General features: G+C 47.1%; 1 protein-coding gene across 1 annotated transcript in view; it reads right to left on the reverse strand.

The window, feature by feature from the left end:
* The window catches only part of RNF157 (ring finger protein 157), a 96481-nt gene that overhangs the window by 15161 nt on the left and 64807 nt on the right, over positions 1-16513 (reverse strand). The window contains exons 3-11 of the mRNA XM_044921398.1: positions 11054-11142; positions 6339-6485; positions 5766-5883; positions 4802-4868; positions 4479-4522; positions 4069-4116; positions 1667-1738; positions 995-1154; positions 726-838 (exon numbers count right to left, since the gene is read on the reverse strand). Coding sequence (XP_044777333.1) covers positions 726-838; positions 995-1154; positions 1667-1738; positions 4069-4116; positions 4479-4522; positions 4802-4868; positions 5766-5883; positions 6339-6485; positions 11054-11142 — 858 coding nt within the window. The remainder of the gene's footprint in view (positions 1-725; positions 839-994; positions 1155-1666; positions 1739-4068; positions 4117-4478; positions 4523-4801; positions 4869-5765; positions 5884-6338; positions 6486-11053; positions 11143-16513) is intronic.

Below are 16513 nucleotides of genomic sequence, written 5' to 3' on the forward strand. Positions count from 1 at the left end.
AGACTCACCTAGAATTTACTCTCAGTCTTTAATGTTTGGTTTGCTTTGCTTTTGCTTTAATATAGTTAACTAGTTACTCTGTCTGGAATTTACTTGTTAAGCTGGTAAGGAGTGAAGTTCTAAGCTGATTTTTCCTCCCTAAATAGCTAACTAATTATCCTGATACCACGTACTGAAGGAGGGCTCTCCTCCACTTGTGTGTGAATGTGGAGACGGCGTCCGCTAGGACCACACAGCTTCCAGGCTGCATTCTAGCGCTATCTACTTGCACCGTGACGCGGAAGTGAAGTGTGTCATCCACTTGGCTCCCAGTTGCTGGAGCCATGAAATGGGATAAAGAAAAACAGTTACCTCCTTCGAGGACCCAGATAAACATAGTAAATGGTATTCCAGTGCAAAACAGTCATCCCCTTGTTCCTGCTTAGGGGGAGCTCCCGACTGGGGTGAGGAGGCAAGCAGGCTGCTCCAGGCACGGCGAGTATTAACTGGACGCCGAATTCCCAGGGAGGAAAAGGGGGATTTAATGATCAGTATCCAATTTTCCGTTGTAATACTGGTTGGTTTTAACACAACGTGACCTCAGCCAGCTTACTAAACACTGCAGCTTGTCAGGGGTTTAATTACTTGTTGCAAAGTCAGGTAAAGAAGGATGAAAGGTGCAAAGAGCCAGCAAGGAGACCAGAGCGCGTGCTTCCCGGGTGGTCCCGGTGCCCAGCCCAACTCACCGAATGCTCTTCTGAGTCAGACGTCTGGGACGAGATGATGGGGTTAAAGCTGGTTGGGGACAGGGGGCCCAATTTTTTCCTCATGGCCCGGATCTGGAGCAGTGCCCGGAAGGCTAGAAGAAGGAAACAGAACATCAGGCCATCCCAGTGCAGGAGTCAGGATGAACAGGAGCCGGGGCACAAGCCACAGGGCCCCCTCCCGCGCGCCGGGCAGGCGGTCAGTTTGCAGACCCTCCCGGTGGGTCTCGGCCTGCGGCTCCGGGACTCACGCAGGCGGCAGATGGGGCAGTTGTTGGCCTGGTAGCGCAGGGTGTCAGCACACGTGTTACACAGACAGAGGTGGCGACAGGGCAGAATCAGAGTGTCCCGCACATCGGAGAGACACACCACACACTCGGCACTGTTATCGCTTACTTCATCCTCAGCCACCTGTCCCGGGAGACAGAAACGTAGCCAGTGACACAAAGACCTTGGCGTCCTCTGTTTTCTTTGCAAGCAGCTTGCCTGAAGAGCTGAGACGGGGAGTAAGAATAAAATCTTACATTTACTTTGGACTTTACAGTTTAGCACGTGCGTTTGCATACTGGGTTTCACTTATTCTGGGAGCTGTTTATCTCAAGCCATCCTAGGGGGCTCAGACGGTCGGGGCAGAGACATAAGGAGACCACACGGGGAAGGGCGGTGGCCATGTGGGAACTCTGCAGGGTAGCCGGGTAACTGAGCGGCCAGACCTCTGCAGAGGAACTCCTCCAAACCTGCCGATGCTTTTCATTTCCAAAGCGATGTAAGCATAAGCATCTGGAATGAGGAAGAAAATACCCTCCTCGGACCAAACTGATTCCAGAGTTTGGCATGCTAAACCCCTAGATCCTAGCTTCATCAGAGCGTTTCTCCCTCTGCCTCCTGGGAAAAGTACATTCAGAATTTTGGATAGAACTTGCCTTAGAATCTTGTGTGTTGTACTTGTTTTCAATTCCATAGATCTCCTGAAGGAGGTAGCTGACCCCATCTACCTGAAGAGCAAACAGCAAAGTTCAAGGGCAGGCTGACTCGACGGAGAGAAAGTGGGAACTCGCCCCTCAACCTTCTCTGGTAACCAAGGACTACTGATCCACAATGAAAAAAATCAAAGGCCTAGACAAGTAAAGGATGCTTTTATTTACTTATGTTTTCTCTTTGACAGGGAAAAGAAAATCAAATGTTTAATTCACCCACCATTATGCCCAAGAGGGAACATAAAACTACTACAACACTAATTCGTGTACTGCAGCTCACTGTTAGGGACAGGAAAGCATCGTTAAGAAAGGTACAGACTAGCAAAAGGGTGGAAGAATATGCATCAAAATAAAAGCATTAGCTATATAATAGAAGTGAAGTGTGGACATTATAAAAATAAAGGAAAGGAGGGGCGCCTGGGTGGTGTAGTCAGTTAAGTGTCCAGCTCTTTGTTTCGGCTCAGGTCATGATCAGGTGGCGAGATTGAGCCCTGCATCGGGCTCCATGCTGAGCACAAAGTCTGTTAAAGTTTCTCTCTCCCTCCCTGCCTCGCGCTCTCTCTAAAATAAATAAATCTATTTTTAAAAAGATTTTATTATTTATTTATTTATTTATTTTTTAAGATTTTATTTATTTATTTGACAGAGAAAGACACAGCGAGAGAGGGAACACAAACGGGGAGTGGGAGAGGGAGAAGCAGACTCCCTGCCGAGCAGGGAGCCCGATGCGGGACTCGATCCCGGGACTCCAGGATCATGACCTGAGCCGAAGGCAGTCGCTTAACCAACTGAGCCACCCAGGCGCCCAAAAGATTTTATTTTTTAAAGATTAATTAATTTATTTTTAGAGAGAGAGAGCACACAAGCGGGGGGGGGAGCAGAGGAAGAGGAAGAAAGAGAATCTCCTGCAGACTCCCCGTTGAGCACGGAGCCTGATGCAGGGTTGGGTCCCACGACCCTGAGACCACGACCTGAGCTGAAATCAAGAGTTGGACGCTTAACCAACTGTGCCACCCTGGAGCCCCATAAATAAATAAATCTTAGAAAAAAATAATAAAGGAATGGAACAGAGAAAGAAAGAGAGGAGAAACAGGCAAGGGAAGGAGTGGAAGGGAAAACATGAGAAGAGAGACAGAAAGAGAGTAGGACCTTGAAGGGGAGGCCGATTGAGCCCCTCTACCTGCACGAGCCACCCCACCACCCACACGGCCAAGGAGCCCTCTTGGCCCTATTCCTTAAAACCCCAACTTCAATGCCCACTTGCCCTAGCCTGGGCCACATCAGTGCCAAAGCAGGCCCTTCCCTTGTTTCTCTCTGTGAGCCCACTCCTCCCTCTGCTTCACCTCTGTCCCACCGAGGTCCTCCCCTAAGACTGAGCCTGTCGCTGATTTCATATCCCACTCTCCAGTTTGACAGAGTCTGTTGCTAATGTCAAGCTGGCAATAGGAAAATAGATAAACCATTTACCTTGAGCTACCCTAGCCTTTCCATCCTCTCTAGGTGTCCTGGAGAACGAGGCCTCCCCATGAGACAACTCACCAAGGCTTGGCCTTCCCAGGCAGTACCCTGGGCTCAGGATCTGTTTTCTCCTCTGCCTTTTAAAACTTGTTTCAACCTACTAATTGATTAAATTGGAAAAGATATTATCAACAAATTTATACTCAGGTGTTATTGACTGCTATTGACCTCATGAAGAGGGAAGCACATTTAACCCCCAAGAATGAATAATGCATCTATCACGCATCTGCAGGGGGGCCTGCCAATGCCCCTGGCACCACTCTCCCCTCCTCACTCTCTCTGACTCTGCTCCCACTCCGGCAAAAGTGGAAAAAAAAAGTACTGGCACCTAGCAGGAGTTAGGAGCAGAACTTGCCAGTCATTCTGGAAGGGGGCAGATGGCCAGTAAACTTGGGATTGTAGAAAAGCGGTGGTGGGATGAATTAGGGCCCTGGGCTTAATTGGCTCTGAAGTGGACCCCAACACTTTATCCTTTAGCTTGGAATGTTTCTCACCCTGGCATTTTAAATAAAAAGAGCTCTCCCTAAACCTAATGTCAAGAGACAAATCTTGTCCTTTCATTTCTCAAGTCCTTTGCTCACATAAGGGCGGCCGCAACACCAACAATTCTGGAACAATAAAGACACCCAACATTGGTATTCCTTTCAGGCCACCCAAGGAGTTTCTAACACACAAAAAGTACTCCCTTTTTTACTTTTCTTTGATTTAAAAAGAAAAAAAAACGGGTGGTGGGAGAGAAGAAGGGTGCTTAGCAAAAGAGAAAAAAAGAGAAAGATCAAAAGAAAGAAGGGTGTGGGGACACAGAGGACCCCTGGCCGTCAAATACTTACCACTTGTTTCTGTTTGAGGGGCTTGACGCAGAAAGTTCCATCTGTGTGCTGGAATGAAAGAGAACAGTTATGACCTGGAAGGAGGGGCAAGAAGGTACCAGGGGTTCTTGGTTACTGCTCTCAATTACACATGCGTGCGATTACAGACTCCTCACACCCGCAGGGCCTTCCAAGTATCCAGTCTGACCTTTCCATTTTAAGAAGAGGAAACTGAGGCCTCGGGAGCTGCAGGTCACACAGCAAGTTGGCAGCAGGGCTGCAACCAGACCCCAGGGTAGCCTCCGGCTTGACCACAGCCTCCGAGCCAGACCCATCCTGCCGCACTCAGGCAGCCGGCAGACAGGGCTGCCCGCGTCCCCACACAAAAGCCAGTTAAAAGTAATAAAGTGAGGCCCTGTGAAGTTACTCACCTTTTCGAAAGTGCCCAGCAGTACATGGCAATGGCCAAAATACTCTGAAAAAAAAAATAAATAAAGGCACATGGATGAGGAAGAAAGCCCAACACCACACTTTGATGCCCGTCTACCTTCCCCGATTCCCCGTACCCAGCAAACCAACGCTCTGGGGTGTGAGGAGAAGGGGCACATTCTGTGACCCATGCTGCTCTCGTCCGCCTGAGGAGCACGCGGGGACGTAGAGACCACCTGCCTGATCCCGATGGAGAGGGCCTGTTGTTCGTGCACCACCAAAGGGCAGTGTGTACAGCGAAAAGAAGACAGAAAGTGCCCATTACCGTCTCCTTCATCCACCACGGCGTGGACCACTAAAGGGTAAACCTCTCGGTCCAGATCAAAGCCAAGCTGAAGGGAGAGAAAAGGAAAAAAAAAAAAAAAAGGACTTAACATGTTGAAATGGCACAGTAGTCCATCAGGGAGGGAGGTGTCGTCAAGAAGCATTAACTTCGGGGCGCCTGGGTGGCTCAGTCGGTTAATCGTCTGCCTTTGGCTCAGGTCATGATCCCAGGGTCCTGGGATCAAGCCCCGCATCAGGCTCCCTGCTCAGCGAGGAGCCTGCTTCTCCCTCTCCCTCTGCTGCTCCCCCTGCTTATGCTCTCCCTCTCTCAAATAAATAAAATCTTAAAAAAAAAAAAAAAAGCAGCAGCAGCATTAACTTCATCTCTGCTCTGGTTCGTCAACCTCGTGACCACCTAAGTCTGTTTCATTGAAGGCCACGGTTTCTTTCTTTCTTTTTTTTTTTTTTAAGATTTTTATTTATTTGCGAGAGAGAGAATGAGAAACAAAGAGCATGAGAGGGAGGAGGGTCAGAGGGAGAAGTAGACTCCCCGCTGAGCAGGGAGCCCGACGTGGGACTCGATCCCAGGACTCCAGGATCATGACCTGAGCCGAAGGCAGTCGCTTAACCAACTGAGCCACCCAGGTGCCCTCCACGGTTTCTTTCTAAAGCCTTGTGGCTATAAAATCCTCTAACTTGCAGGTGCTTTTCTCTGAGCATGGCTTTCTCCAAGTATCTGAGGTGAATGGGCTACTCTGGAACAGAAAAATTAACGACATCAGGTATCTCTTAAGGGCGTGAAGGAGTCACAGGGCTGAAGGACAGCGTGGCCTCCGAGCTTCCAGGGAGCCCAGGCACTGCTGGCCGTAGTCTGGACGAGGCCCTAGGCCCCTCTGGGTCCACGTGAGGAAGCTGCCCCTGCCCCTCCGGCCAGCAGCCTGCCGCCTGGTCCAGAGGCCGCTCACCTCCTCCTCCGGCCACTCGGAGGGGTCCACGGTGTGGGAGGGCAGGCAGAACTGCTGACACACCCCTCGCTTGTAACGCACCGTCTCCGACTGCAGGCTGTTGTCTCTGGGGAGGTAGCTGTGGAGCAAAGAGGGAAGCAAAGCGAAAGTCAACAGCGAGCCCAGACAGAGGGGCCACTTCCTCTGTCCCACGCCTGGTCTCAACATCAGCAGGCTCTGGGTACAGAAAAGGAAAGGAAAGAAAATATTTCCCTTATCATCCATTTCCTTTGCTCTTGCTCCGTCATGCCGCTAAACGTATCCATTCAACCCACCCATCCGCAGAAAGGTCGCTTAATTGATGTTTAACAGCATCTTGATGAAATGAAAGGTTCCGCGGCCACCTGCCACTGCACAGGATGGCACAATTTGCAGGGAAAAGGTAAAGAGGTGGGGCTCTGGGACGAAAATCCAAATTCAGGAGCGAGATCTCACCTGGCGGTAGCAGCAGGTTTCCTTCCACGGGCGAGTGTGGAAGGCGTGGACCCTCACCCGTGTGGGAAGGACGCGGCTCACCTGGTCTCTGGTTCTCACCTGGCAATCCCATTCTGGAACTCTTCTGTGGCCTGATAGTAGATGGTGATGGCCACCCGAGCGTCAGTGTCAAAGGTGAACTCCACGTTGTAACGGACTTTAGCTCTGCCAGCCTCTTCTCCAGGGGTCTTTACCTCCTCCGCACACCTGGGAAACCACACAGACTCAGCATTTGGGGGATAGCAAATCAGTATTTTTAGATTTATCTTTTTTTTTAACTTAATACATTGTGAGCTTCTCTCCATGGCCATAGACTTTAGGCCTCCGTCTTCATTCTGAATGCTGGCCGAGTCCCTCATGACACTGTGGGGGGGCATTTCGGTGATGTCTGATACTTCACAGCGCTAGTGAACGCTTGGGCATTGGCCAGAATTTTTTTGTTTTTGTTTTTGTTTTTACTGTAATTGAAGTTACTACTCACACAGTTTACATAGTTTCCACAAGGCCTGTCACAAAAGCAGCAGCCCCCCCCCCCCCGCCTCCTCTTCAGAAACCATCTCTACCTCTTTTAGCTGATCATTTTGGCATTTACCTGCATGTTTCTACAGAACATGCTCACACGGTTCTTGACTTTTCAGTTTCAGGTGTTATCCACAGACTTCCTACCATGGGAGCCAGGTTTTCTTTCTCTTTCCTCTCGCTGCCCCATATAAGTACGCCGCCCCCCAGTGCGTACTTCATGATTCTGGTAGCTCAGTACCTTCGTGTCTGCATTACTGCGATTATATTCACATGATCCCCAACCTAGCCACAGAGTAATCGCTGATTATTTGTCTTTTCCTGCATCAGTTTTTCTTGGAGTTTGGGCTCATTTCCTTTTTCAGTGGCTCAGTTTTCTGTGTCTTTTATCACCCACCCAAACCCTAGCCCTCTGCTGGCTGGTTAAATCTCTCTCCATGTTCAGAAGCGCCAGGTGCTCCGTGCATTTCGTCTTCTTGAGGAGGTGCCCAGGGGACCCCAGGCCTGCTGTGTGCCTGCACACAGCCTCCAGGGACCACCCTCCCCCATGACCCTGGGAAGTCCCCGCCACCTCCTTCCCGCATCTCCTAACTTCTTCCTCAGGGTACGCTTTCCTTGTGGCAGGGCCCCTCTTCCACTAGGATGTGTCGGAGGGACAAACTCTTTGAGAGATTTTATTCTACAGTCATACTACATTGAAAGTTTGGTTGAGTAAGGAGTTCCAGGTTATAAATACTTCTAAAAAGCCATTTGAAAGCATTGCTGCATTATCTCTCAGCTTCTAGTGTTGCTCCCAAGAAGAAGCTATTCTGATTGCTGACCCTGTTTTCCTTTGATGTAGGGCCTTTGCCTTATCATCCATTGACCTGGGCGCTCCAGTGGTCCTTGCCATTTAGAAACTCAGGCCCTCTGGTTCTGGGAAATTCTCTTAAATTAGTTATGTCATTAATGATGATTTCCTTCCTTCTATATTCTCTGTTTTCTTTCCAGAACCATTAGTTGGATGTGGGACCTTGTACACTGGCACTCTATTCTTTGTATCTCTCCTCTTTTCTGTATCTCAACCTTTTCACCCCCATTTTCTGGAATGTTTCAACTTTTCCTCTTCCATTCTATTGGCTTTTTCATTTCTGCTACTATGTTTTTAATTTCTGAGTCTTTTTTCCCCCTGTTGGTTTGTTCTGCCACTGTCTTTCATATTATGGGCATTCCTTACACATCTAAGAATCTTTGGTTGTCTGCTCATATTTAAGAAATTTAAAACCCCAGAGACGCCTGCGTGGCTCAGTCGGTTAAGTGTCTCCTTCGGCTCAGGTCATAATCCCAGGGTCCTGGGATAGAGCCCCACATCAGGCTCCCTGCTCAGCGGGGAGCCTGCTTCTCCCTCTCCCGCTGCCTCTCCCCCTGCTTGTGGGCTCTCTCTGTCAAATAAATAAATAAAATCTTAAAAAAAAAAAAAAAGAAAGAAATTTAAAACCCAAAGGCGCCTGGGTAGCTCAGTCAGTTGAGCGTCTGACTCTTGGTTTTGGCTCAGGTCATGATCTTGGGATCCTGGGATGAGCCCAGGGTTGGGCACTATGCTCAGTGGGGAGTCTGCTTCCCCTTGCCCTCTGCCCCTCCCCTGGCTTGTGTGGGTGCTGTCTCTCTCTCAAATAAAATATTCATTTGAGAGGCAGAGAGACAGAGAGAGCACAAGCAGGGGGAGAGGCAGAGGGAGAGGGAGAAACAGACTCCCCACTGAGCTGGGAGCCCGACACGGGGCTCAATCCCAGGACTTGGAGATCATGACCTGAGCGGAAGGCAGACGCTTAACAATCTGAGCCACCCAGGCACACTAAATAAAATAAAATCTTTAAAAAATGAAAGTTAAAAGCCCTAATTGGAACTCTGAGTGCATGGTGTAGTTTGGGGACCCTGGGCTTCCCCAGGGACTGATCTGGGTCTTTGGAGGAATCTCCAAGGCCAGTCTCTTTGGTCTTCCCATCCGGGAGGGTTCTACTCCACAGAGACAGTGTTCCTCTCTTTGGACGAGGGCCTGGGGGCAGAAAGTGTGAGGGTGGCAAGCTGGAGGGTTCAACATCCAGTGTACCTAAATTTACTTAACCCCCATTTTTAGTACTGAGTTCAACTTTAGCTGTGCCTAGGTCCCCTGAGTCCAGGGTCTCTGTTTTAACTTTTCCATTGAGAATCGTCTGCCAGCCTTCCGCCAGGGTGTGGGGAGGACAACTCTGGCTGTGCAGCATAGCGGGGGATCTGACAGCCTCTTCAGCATGCTTCCCACCAATCCTCTTCATTTTTGCCTCCGATCTTGGTGTCCAGAGGTCCTGGTACTGCCAATTCCTGAGCCTTCGGGGGTAACAGTTTAACTGGGTGACTCTCAGCTTTTCCTTCTGCTCACTCAGGATTCTGATCTCCAGGGCCTGCTAAGTTATTTAACACTGGCCTTTGTTCTAGTCCCTAAACCGCACTGCTGTGGCTTCTTTCCCATCCCCCCAGGTCTTCTGGATTAATGCTTTTAAAAAATACTCGTATTAGTGGGTTTTGACTGGAAGCAAAAGATGTTCAATCCTCCATCTTTACCTGGAAATCTGTGAATCAGAATCTACCCTATTCCCGTAATCTTGGAAAAACAGAGCAAGAACACCCTTCACTCTAACGGTTATTGAACAGCAGGTGTTTTTCCTCCTATTATCTTGTTGAATCCTGACAACAGCCAAGAAAGGTAAAGTGTGGTGTTGCTCTCTAAGCTCAGGGACTTATGTGAGCACGGTGCTCGGTGCTTGCAGAGCTGGGAAGCAGGGTGGTCTTCGGCTTCCAGGCGGGGTTCTGCTAGCGCCTCCCAGCACTGCAGAGTCTGCTGGAGTGTGGCCCTTGAGCCATAGCCACGTGTGATGAGAGAGAAACACAGTGCAGAGTGGCCTCAGGAGCCTCAATCCATTCTGCTGCCTCGGGGACTGCCCCCGGGAGGGTGAAGCGCCCCCGGGAGGGCGAGCCCCCAGCTGCAGGCTGCTCCCCGGCAGAGCACCTCCTTCTGAGGCTGCCTGGTCCCCAGAGTGGACTCCGGGGCTGGGGGAATAGTTGGGGAAGCAGTCAAAACTTCAGGGACAAATGAAATATAAAAATGAAGAGAGAAAGACAGAAAGTAAATTAGTGGTTGCTTAGGTCTGGAAGAGAGTTTTGAGGGGGGAATGTGGAGTCACCACGAGTGAGTCTAGGGTCTCTTTTGGGGGGTGACGAGAATGTTCTAAAATTCGATGGTAGTGATGATTGCACAACTCTGAATATACTAAAAACCACTGAATTGTACACTTTATTTTATTTTTTTTAAGGATTTTTATTTATTTATTTGACAGAGAGAGAGAGAGAGAGCACAAACAGGGTGAGCAGGAAAGGAAGAAGCAGGCTTCCCGCTGAGCAGGGAGCCCGATGTGGGGCTCAATCCCAGGACCCTGGGATCAGGACCCGAGCCAAAGGCAGACGCTTAACCAAATGAACCACCCAGGCGCCCCTGAATTGTACACTTTAAATGGGTGAATTGTACAGCATGTGAGTTTTATCTTAATAAAGTTGTTATATTAAAACAATTATCTGAGAGAAATAAACTTCCTAATGTTAACAGGACTGACATCTTCCGTGTCCATTTAGAAAAATCTGGGACCCATCATTTGCCCTAGCCAAATCTGCCTTCCCAGGGGACCAGCGAGTGCATTAGCAGACTGGCTATCTGCAGCATCAGTGTCAAAATTACACTATCTTAGGGATCGCACAGAGAAGGCAAGTGTTGATGATCATTAATGTTGATGATGATGATTAACCAACCAGCTGAGGGCACTACGAGTTCCTCAGAGGAAGGACACATGAGATAAAGAGTAAATGTAAGCAATAAAATAAGGATTTTATATTCCAACTTCAAATATCCCATTTTTCCCTAGGCTTGCTGAAGCAGTGGCAAAATTCAATTGTTCCCGCAATAATTCTTCTTTTTTAAAAAAAATAATAAAACAAGGATAATAAGGACTGCTTCCAGGAAAGGGAAAATCCTTCACAAACACAGACGCCAAGTTCTGAACAATCTAGATGCAGGAAGACCTAATCTCTGGGGCCGGGGCTGCTCGGTCAGTGCCAGGGCGGTTCACGTCCCTGAGCCCCGGGGGATCAGACTCCGGGTCTGGCAGAAACTGCTTCCCAAGTCTCTGGGGGGAGTCGGCTGTGCTGCACCTAGAACCTGGCCTGAGCCCCACCCCAGGGGAACTTACTTTACGAGTCTTAGTGTGTCCTTCCGGATGTTGATCAGGCTTCTCAGAGTCTTCACGGGCTCTTGGGGAGGTGGGGCAGCATAAGGAAACTGTCAGAAACAAAGTGGGAGAAGGCAGTGTGTTTAGAGAGACCATAACTGTCCCCTGCTGGCACAAAGCCTCATGGCTGACAAAGAACAGCCTTTCGAGGTGAAATGGGAAGGCCCCACTCTCCTAACTGAGGACACCAAGACCCGACATGTTAAGTGAACTTGCTCAAGGTCACAGCCAGTGGGAGAACGGGGATTCGATCTGGCGTCAAAAGGGCTAGATCTTTCTGCTTTTTCCATTGTAGGCAGCTTATTTGAGTCAGCATTCAAAATGTGGATAACTAATAAAAACTCCTACTGAAGTTCCAAATACCAAAGGACACACTGTGGCCGAGTTAATCACAAAAGGCTTTTCCATCTGACCTGAGACAACAGGGAGCCAGACCTGCAAGGTTTTTCCTTCAGTGAAGCCACATGGTGTCTTCGGAATTTAGGAACTGCAAATAAAAGAGAACCCCATCATGTGTACAGAGCTGAGGCTGCAAACAGTGAAGAACAAATTTTCCCTGCAGCTGGTTATATAAAGCAGAGTTCTTGAAAATGTGAGCCAAGAGCTATTTTGGGGTCATCAAAGGTTTATGATTGTCATTTACCTTATGCTTTCACTCTTTCCCCATTGAGATGTGGAGTTCTGCATGATGATAATGAGATAAGGAAGGGGACGCAGTAGAAAATTTAAATGGGTTTTGCTTTCAGACAATTAAGAATGATTTTAAACGCTGCCAGTATTGTTCTAGTGTTATCTGGACAATAAACATGTTTTACACATAATTCACAGAAAACCCACCGACCAGTCTTTGTAGCTTGGCAAAACTGTGGTACTCCTAGCTCTAGAACTGTCTACCTCCTAGTGCTGGGATCAGAAAATAGGACACCGACATGATCCTCTAATTGTGCCTTCACAGATTTTTGCTGAATGTGGTTCTTTTTCTTGGGAAACATAATTTAACCTACGGTACATCTGATTTTATGTATTTAATATGATTGCTGATAATTCACTTGTATGAATGTGACCCTGAAGTAAATACATTCCGTCTACCTTATGTGCCTTCAGATTACCCACTTTGTGGGTATTATATAGCAACACTAAATGTGTTCATTGATACATTAAACATATATTCTCTTAAATATAGGACTGTTGGTTTTTCTAGTTACAAAGCAATACATGTTCAAGTAGAAAATCTGAAAAACACACAAAAAATACAAAATCGGCTACAATTTCACCACTCGGCAATACCAAAGTTAACACTGCAGAATGTGTCTTGGAGAGATAGGCCTCCATTCCCCCATCTATCCATCTCCTCACCTATCCTTCTCTGTGTCTAGGCACGGTTTCAAACTGTGCCCACTATTTTATTCTCTTTTTCACTTAGAAAGATGTGGTAAACATTTCAAAAGTCTATAATCAGACAACATGACTACACACGCTGGAGAAAGGGACATAGTTTATTTAATCAATTTCATAGTATTCAATGTTTTCCATTGGTTTTACTCGTTTTTCGTCGTCTTCTTTTTTTTTTTTTTTTTGCCGATACAAATGTTGTGGTGAGTGCCTTGTTCCTACATTTCTGCATGCTTGTTTGATTACTTCCTTAGGACAAATTCCTAGAAGTGGAATTACTGGATCAAAGAGTAAGCATATTTTTAAGACTTTAAAAAGTATTTTGCCAAATTGTTCTCCAGAAAGCTGATTCCAATTTTGCTCTCCCACTGGCAGCATACGAGGAGGCTTTTCTATAGGAAAGCTGCAATTCTAGTTCAGATCCTCTCTGTGGCCCATTTCCCCACCCCCCACTTCCCTAGGCTGTCACACTAAAGGAATTTAAAACAATTTTAAAATAAGCTTAAGCAAAAAGTAATTAGGCAAGAAAATCCGACACAAATGCTAGTCTATTCTAAAGCCAAAATAAATGACTTTGGGATTAAAATTTTTTTCTGGAGTAGCAAAGTTAATCATATTCATTTGCACAGGTACTTGGGAGTTATCCATAACTCCTACCTGAGTTTTAAAAAAAAGGCGATTCTTCTTTCATTCTTCACCCTTCCCCCCCAAAAAAAGAAAAACAAAAGGAAAGTGAAAAAGAAAGATGAGTGTTCTTCGTCTTCCACTTAGAATAATCCTGGAGCTTCAGTTCTCTGTCAGAAAGGCACTGACCTCGAAGGTTTGTCCATTAGTCTCCGAGCAGACCAAACTTTATTCTTTGTCCACTAGTCTTTACCTAAAGCCTGTCTTCATTATGAAAAGTGCCACAGAATTCCAGAAACGGCCTTTAGGTATCCTTCATGAAGCTGCTCAGTTTATATCCTCCAGAATGATGTCTGAGAAATGGGAAGGCATTCCATAAGGCCATCTTGAGCTTGAGGCAAGAAGTCAGGATAGGCCTTACAGAAGGCCTGGCAGTCTTCCTCCCATCTGTGGACCTGGTGGCATATTTCGTACAAGATTGAAAAGGCCATCTCTTTCCCTTGACGGGCCTAGGTGCCAAGGTTGTACCTGAGAGAAGAAACTCTGTTTGGTCCTTCCTTATCACCATTTACTCCTTAATTTAGTGGATGTTTACTGAGTATCTACTATGTGCCAGGATCAGGCTGGGTTCTTTATATATATATACATATAATTTTTTATGTTGCTTTATTTAATTGTGGTAAAATACACATAATATGAAAATGTTCACCTTCACCATTTTAAGCACACAGTTCAGTGGCCTTAAATGCATTCACACGTCATGCTGCCATCACCACCATCCACCTCCAGTGTAAATACATTCTTATTTGGGGCGCCTGGGTGGCTCAGTCGGTGAAGCGTCTGCCTTTGGCTCAGGTCATGATCCAGGGTCTTGGGATCGAGTCCCAGGTCGGGCTTCTTGTTCTGCAAGGGGCCTGCTTCTCCCTCTCCCTCTGCCCCTGCTCGTGTGCTCTCTCTCTCTCTCAAATAAAAAAATAAATAAAATCTTTTAAAAAATAAAATTTAAAAAGTACATTCTTGGGGCGCCTGGGTGGCTCAGTTGGTTAAGCAACTGCCTTCGGCTCAGGTCATGATCCTGGAGCCCCGGGATCGAGCCCCGCATCGGGCTCCCTGCTCAGCGGGGAGTCTGCTTCTCCCTCTGACCCTCACCCCTCTCATGTGCTCTCTCTCATTCTCTCTCTTAAATAAATAGAATCTTTAAAATAAATAAATAAATAAATATAAAAAATAAAAAGTACATTCTTATTTGATATGCTCAACACTAAGAGACATGTCTGCCATGCACACCAGATTGTCAGGTCCTCGAGGAACTCAAAAATATGTTGGTTGATTAGATAAATGAAGAATGTCAGTATTAACATCCTCATTTTGCAGATGAGAAAACTGAATTAAAAGATTTGTGTAATTACTGAAGATCCAGGGCTAATGAGTAGTAGCATCAGGATTTGAACCCAGAACCAGGAATTGACTCCAAAGCCACATTCTTTCCATTGCAGCTGCCTCAGCTAGTGCAGGGCAAGCGGCTCCGATCCCGGGAGTTCTCTAGGAGGCTGTGTAAAGTGTAGAGAGTCTGACAGTTAAACACTCACTGCAAAAGATACCAAATCCTGTTCAGGTTCTGAAAGCTAGTCGAAACTCTGGATTACATCCTTACACTTAGCCAGCGGTACCTACAGAAGCAGATCTAATGCAATACTCCTTTTAAATTTTAACAGGAGTATCTAAGGTCTCAGAGAAAAGCTTTCTTGGAGCACAGCACGACAAAATCCTTTCGTTTGCAAGATCTAAGAGCACCTGCGGAAGACACGAACATACATTCAGGGTATGGCGGTGCCAGAGAACACCGCCAGCAGCAGAAGCAGCCACTGCTCACCTCCTGCCTGAGCTGCTCAAAAGCGTGGTACTGACAGATATTTCTAGAACACAGTGGTTTCTCCTCGAAACTATTTTTAAGGAACAAAGATGTGTATCCATCCACTGAATACTCTCACTTCACCCTGAGTCGCGTGCTGGGCTTGGGATTCGGTGAGGGACCAGGCACCCGTCTCTTGGTTCTGTCCGCAGGGGGCCCAGAGCTGTGACAGCTTGCATCTGGTCCAGCACCCTCCCAGGACTGGCCTGCTGTGTCTGTACTGAAATTAGCCCAAATTTCAGAGTCCTTTAAATCCCGAACATCTCAAGTCCAGCACAGGAGCATAGCACAGGCTCAGCCAAATGAACTCTTTCTTTCAATGGGCCCCAGGGGATTGCCCATCCAGGTTGTGTGTGCACACTGAGCAAGTAAGTTCCTCTTTGGCCTTTTATCCTAGCGTTCATCAGTTTCCTTTTTCGCTTGCCGGACACTGGCCAAGTGCCACCTAGTGACCAAATGAGGAACTGCCAGTTTAGACGGAACAGAAGCAGCGCGAGCCACTGAATGAGTCCGTGTGTGTGTGAGTGTGTGTGTGTGTGTGTGTGTGTGTGTATCAACCATATATCCTAGATTTCTTTTTAAATATTTATTCATTTGACACAGAGAGAGAGAGAGAGCACAAACAGGGGGAGTGGCAGAGGGAGAAGCAGGCTTCCCGCTGAGCAGGGAGCCCGATGCGGGGCTCCACCCCAGGACCCTGGGATCATGACCTGAGCTGAAGGCAGACGCTTCACTGACTGAGCCACCCAGGCGCCCCGTCCTAGATTTTTTAAACCATTCTAATTTCTAATTTCACTTTTTTTGTTAAACTACCCCAACAGATGCACTCAGATTTTGTTGTAGAAAATATGTTCACAATGCCTATGAGGTAATAAGATATCTTATTTTAGTTGTAAATTATTGGGCAATTCCCAGCAGTCTATAAAAAGGACTACAGTCATTCAGAAAAATAATTAATTAACTTCAATAAAAAGTTTTTTTTTAAAAAATACATAATTTGAGGGGCGCCTGGGTGGCTCAGTCGTTAAGTGTCTGCCTTCGGCTCAGGTCATGATCTCAGGGTCCTGGGATCGAGCCCCGCATTGGGCTCCCTGCTCAGCGGAGAGCCTGCTTCTCCCTCTCCTACTCCCTCTACTTGTGTTCCCTCTCTCGCTGTGTTTCTCTCTGTCAAATAAATAAATAAAATCTTAAAAAAAAAAAAACATAATTTGCTCACATTTGCTATTAGCCTCGGCCTTGGTCATATGCATACAGCAGCCTCCATGTGGCCGTTGGGGGCTCCCTCAGTTGGCTACTCTGTCCTTTGACAATGCCGCCATCATTTTGTGAGCACTTCCTTACTTTTTAGAGTCACAAGATATTCCAGGTTAATCTTATGTTTTTCTCCATCCCTGGAACTGATCATATCTCCAAAGAGCCCTGGATTTTTTTTAAATTATTTTAAAGATTTTTATTTATTTATTTGACAGAGAGAGACACAGTGAGAGAGGGAA

Source organism: Neomonachus schauinslandi, chromosome 15 (assembly GCF_002201575.2).
Source record: "Neomonachus schauinslandi chromosome 15, ASM220157v2, whole genome shotgun sequence".
NCBI classification, from domain to species: Eukaryota; Metazoa; Chordata; class Mammalia; order Carnivora; family Phocidae; genus Neomonachus; species Neomonachus schauinslandi.